At 38.4% G+C, this 1,978-nt stretch overlaps 1 protein-coding gene across 2 annotated transcripts; it reads left to right on the forward strand.

Annotated features, from left to right (window-relative positions):
- The first annotated feature begins 258 nt into the window (after positions 1-258).
- On the forward strand, positions 259-1,665 carry LOC104120835 (uncharacterized). Of its 2 annotated transcripts, XM_070187375.1 has the most exons (4): positions 259-423; positions 522-562; positions 864-910; positions 1,125-1,665. In XM_070187375.1, exons 1-4 carry the CDS (start codon positions 259-261, stop codon positions 1,271-1,273), a joined length of 402 nt encoding a protein of 133 aa, XP_070043476.1. In that variant the 3' UTR covers positions 1,274-1,665. The 2 variants fall into 2 exon arrangements, 1 of the variants encoding a protein (XP_070043476.1); XR_011411555.1 differs by lacking the exon at positions 864-910 and having other exon boundaries at positions 284-423.
- The last annotated feature ends 313 nt before the right edge of the window (positions 1,666-1,978 follow it).

A 1,978-nucleotide genomic window follows, 5' to 3' on the forward strand; every position in this document is an offset into this window, starting at 1 on the left:
AGATTTTGTTATCCTTCCATTATATAAACGTTGGCTGTTGTGTATCTTCCACTATAAACATCCCCACCTGAATTTTGACAAAATTAAAGGTGCATGCATTCTTGTTCCCATCTTTTTTTCTAGTTGCTAATGACGTATAACTCCACTTCTCAAATCTAAACACCCTATCTTTTAAACAAAGATAAATCCATAAGCAATTCCAACTCTCTCAAAAACAAAGACCAAGAGAAACTCTCTCTGTGAGAAATTGAAATCAATATGGGTGCCATTAGTTTCTTGGACACCATATTAGTCCCCTTGAGTCTTTTCATCACAATTGGCTATCATTTCTATCTTTGGCACCACTTGAAGCATAAACCTTCTCGGACCACCATTGGTATGAATATACTCAAGAAGAGATCTTGGCTGCGAGAGCTCAATCAAGCAAGTCTTCCTTTTCATTCTTTAGTTTTTAATTTCAATTAATTATTTATGAAGAGAACCTTAGAGCAACGATAAAGTTGTTTTCATGTGACTTATAGGTTACATGTTCGAGCCATGAAATCAGAATGCTTGCATCATGGTAAGTTGTCTATGTTACACCCCTTAGGGGTTGTTTGGTACGCAGGATAGTGAGATAAATTTATACCATCAACCAAACACAGTATAAATTTAATCTCAAATTTAATCCTGAATATTCCCTTATCCTATCAAACTTGGGATTATTTTATCGCACCTCTCAGGTGGGATAAAGGGAGGTGGAATAAATTAGTCCAGAGATTACAATCCAGGGACTATAATCCAGGATAATTTAGTCCGCATAGAAAATGACTCCTTAACATACGGCCGTTTCCTGATGCGCTTTCTGAAAATAACTTAAATAGGTATTTGAGCCAGCTCGAAAGATCTCTGCTTGAACACGCACAAGGTGGTTCGTGCATCGGGCAGTCCTTTATTTACTAAGAGTCTAATGAACAAAGGCGGATCTAAATGTTGCTATAGGGTTCAATTCTGCTTCAACTCTAACTATGTATACATATACAAAAAGAAAATTAATCTTACTCATTCTTAACCCGCTGACTCTAGATCTTGAATAAGCCTCCGTTGATGATTTATTAAGTTTTTTTTTTGTTTGTGTGTGGCAGGGAAACGAGAAGAAAGGCACGTTAGCTGTACAAAGCTTAAGAAATGCACTAATGGAAACAATACTCACGGCAACAATCACAATGATCATAACTTTAGCATTGGCAGCTCTAACAAACAACACTTACAACGTGAGAAACCTCTTTACTAGTGCTTTCTTTGGATCACAAACAGGGAAGATAATCGTGTTGAAATATGGCTCAGCAACTATTTTCTTGTTGGCAAGTTTCTTGTGTAGTTCTTTGGCACTTAGTTGTTTGATCGATGCTAATTTCTTGGTCAATGCATTGGGGGAATTTTCCATAAATCCAATGTATACAGAGACAGTATTTGAAAGAGGATTTACATTGGCTTTTGTAGGGGATAGAGTGCTTTGCATGGCTTTTCCTCTTTTGTTATGGATGTTTGGCCCTGTGCCTGTGGTTGTGTCTTCTTTGGCTTTGGTTTGGGGATTACATGAGCGTGATTTTGCTGGAAATTTGTCAAGAACTATGAATAAGAGTTGTATTTGAATAAAAAAAAGTTTCTAGTGTTGGTTATTAATATTAGCGTATGGATCCCTTGATTTTCTAGTGTGGCAAGTGGGCCGGGCCGGGCCCTAAACGGTCCGGTCTTGTGGGCCACGGTCCCGGTCCTTAAATAAACGGGCTCGGACTAAGCGTGCTTTTTGTAGGAACCGACCCGGGACCGGGCCCACAAACTCAAAGTCCCGGGCTAAAAAGGTCGGGCCCGCGGTTCCAACGGCCTAAACGGGCCCAACGGCTAAGCAGTAATTTTTAAAAAAATTAAATAAAAATTAAAGACAAAAAGATGTTAAAAGAATATCTAAGGCAATGCCTTGTAAATTTATTATAGA

This window comes from Nicotiana tomentosiformis, chromosome 10 (assembly GCF_000390325.3).
Source record: "Nicotiana tomentosiformis chromosome 10, ASM39032v3, whole genome shotgun sequence".
Classification (NCBI taxonomy): domain Eukaryota; kingdom Viridiplantae; phylum Streptophyta; class Magnoliopsida; order Solanales; family Solanaceae; genus Nicotiana; species Nicotiana tomentosiformis.

Coding starts and splice junctions, on each gene's coding strand:
- LOC104120835 (XM_070187375.1), top strand. CDS start 259: ATGGGTGCCATTAGTTTCTTGGACACCATATTAGTCCCCTTGAGTCTT. Junction 563..863: donor ATCAGAATGCTTGCATCATG/GTAAGTTGTCTA, acceptor TAACTTAAATAG/GTATTTGAGCCAGCTCGAAA. Junction 911..1,124: donor GCTTGAACACGCACAAGGTG/GTTCGTGCATCG, acceptor TGTGTGTGGCAG/GGAAACGAGAAGAAAGGCAC.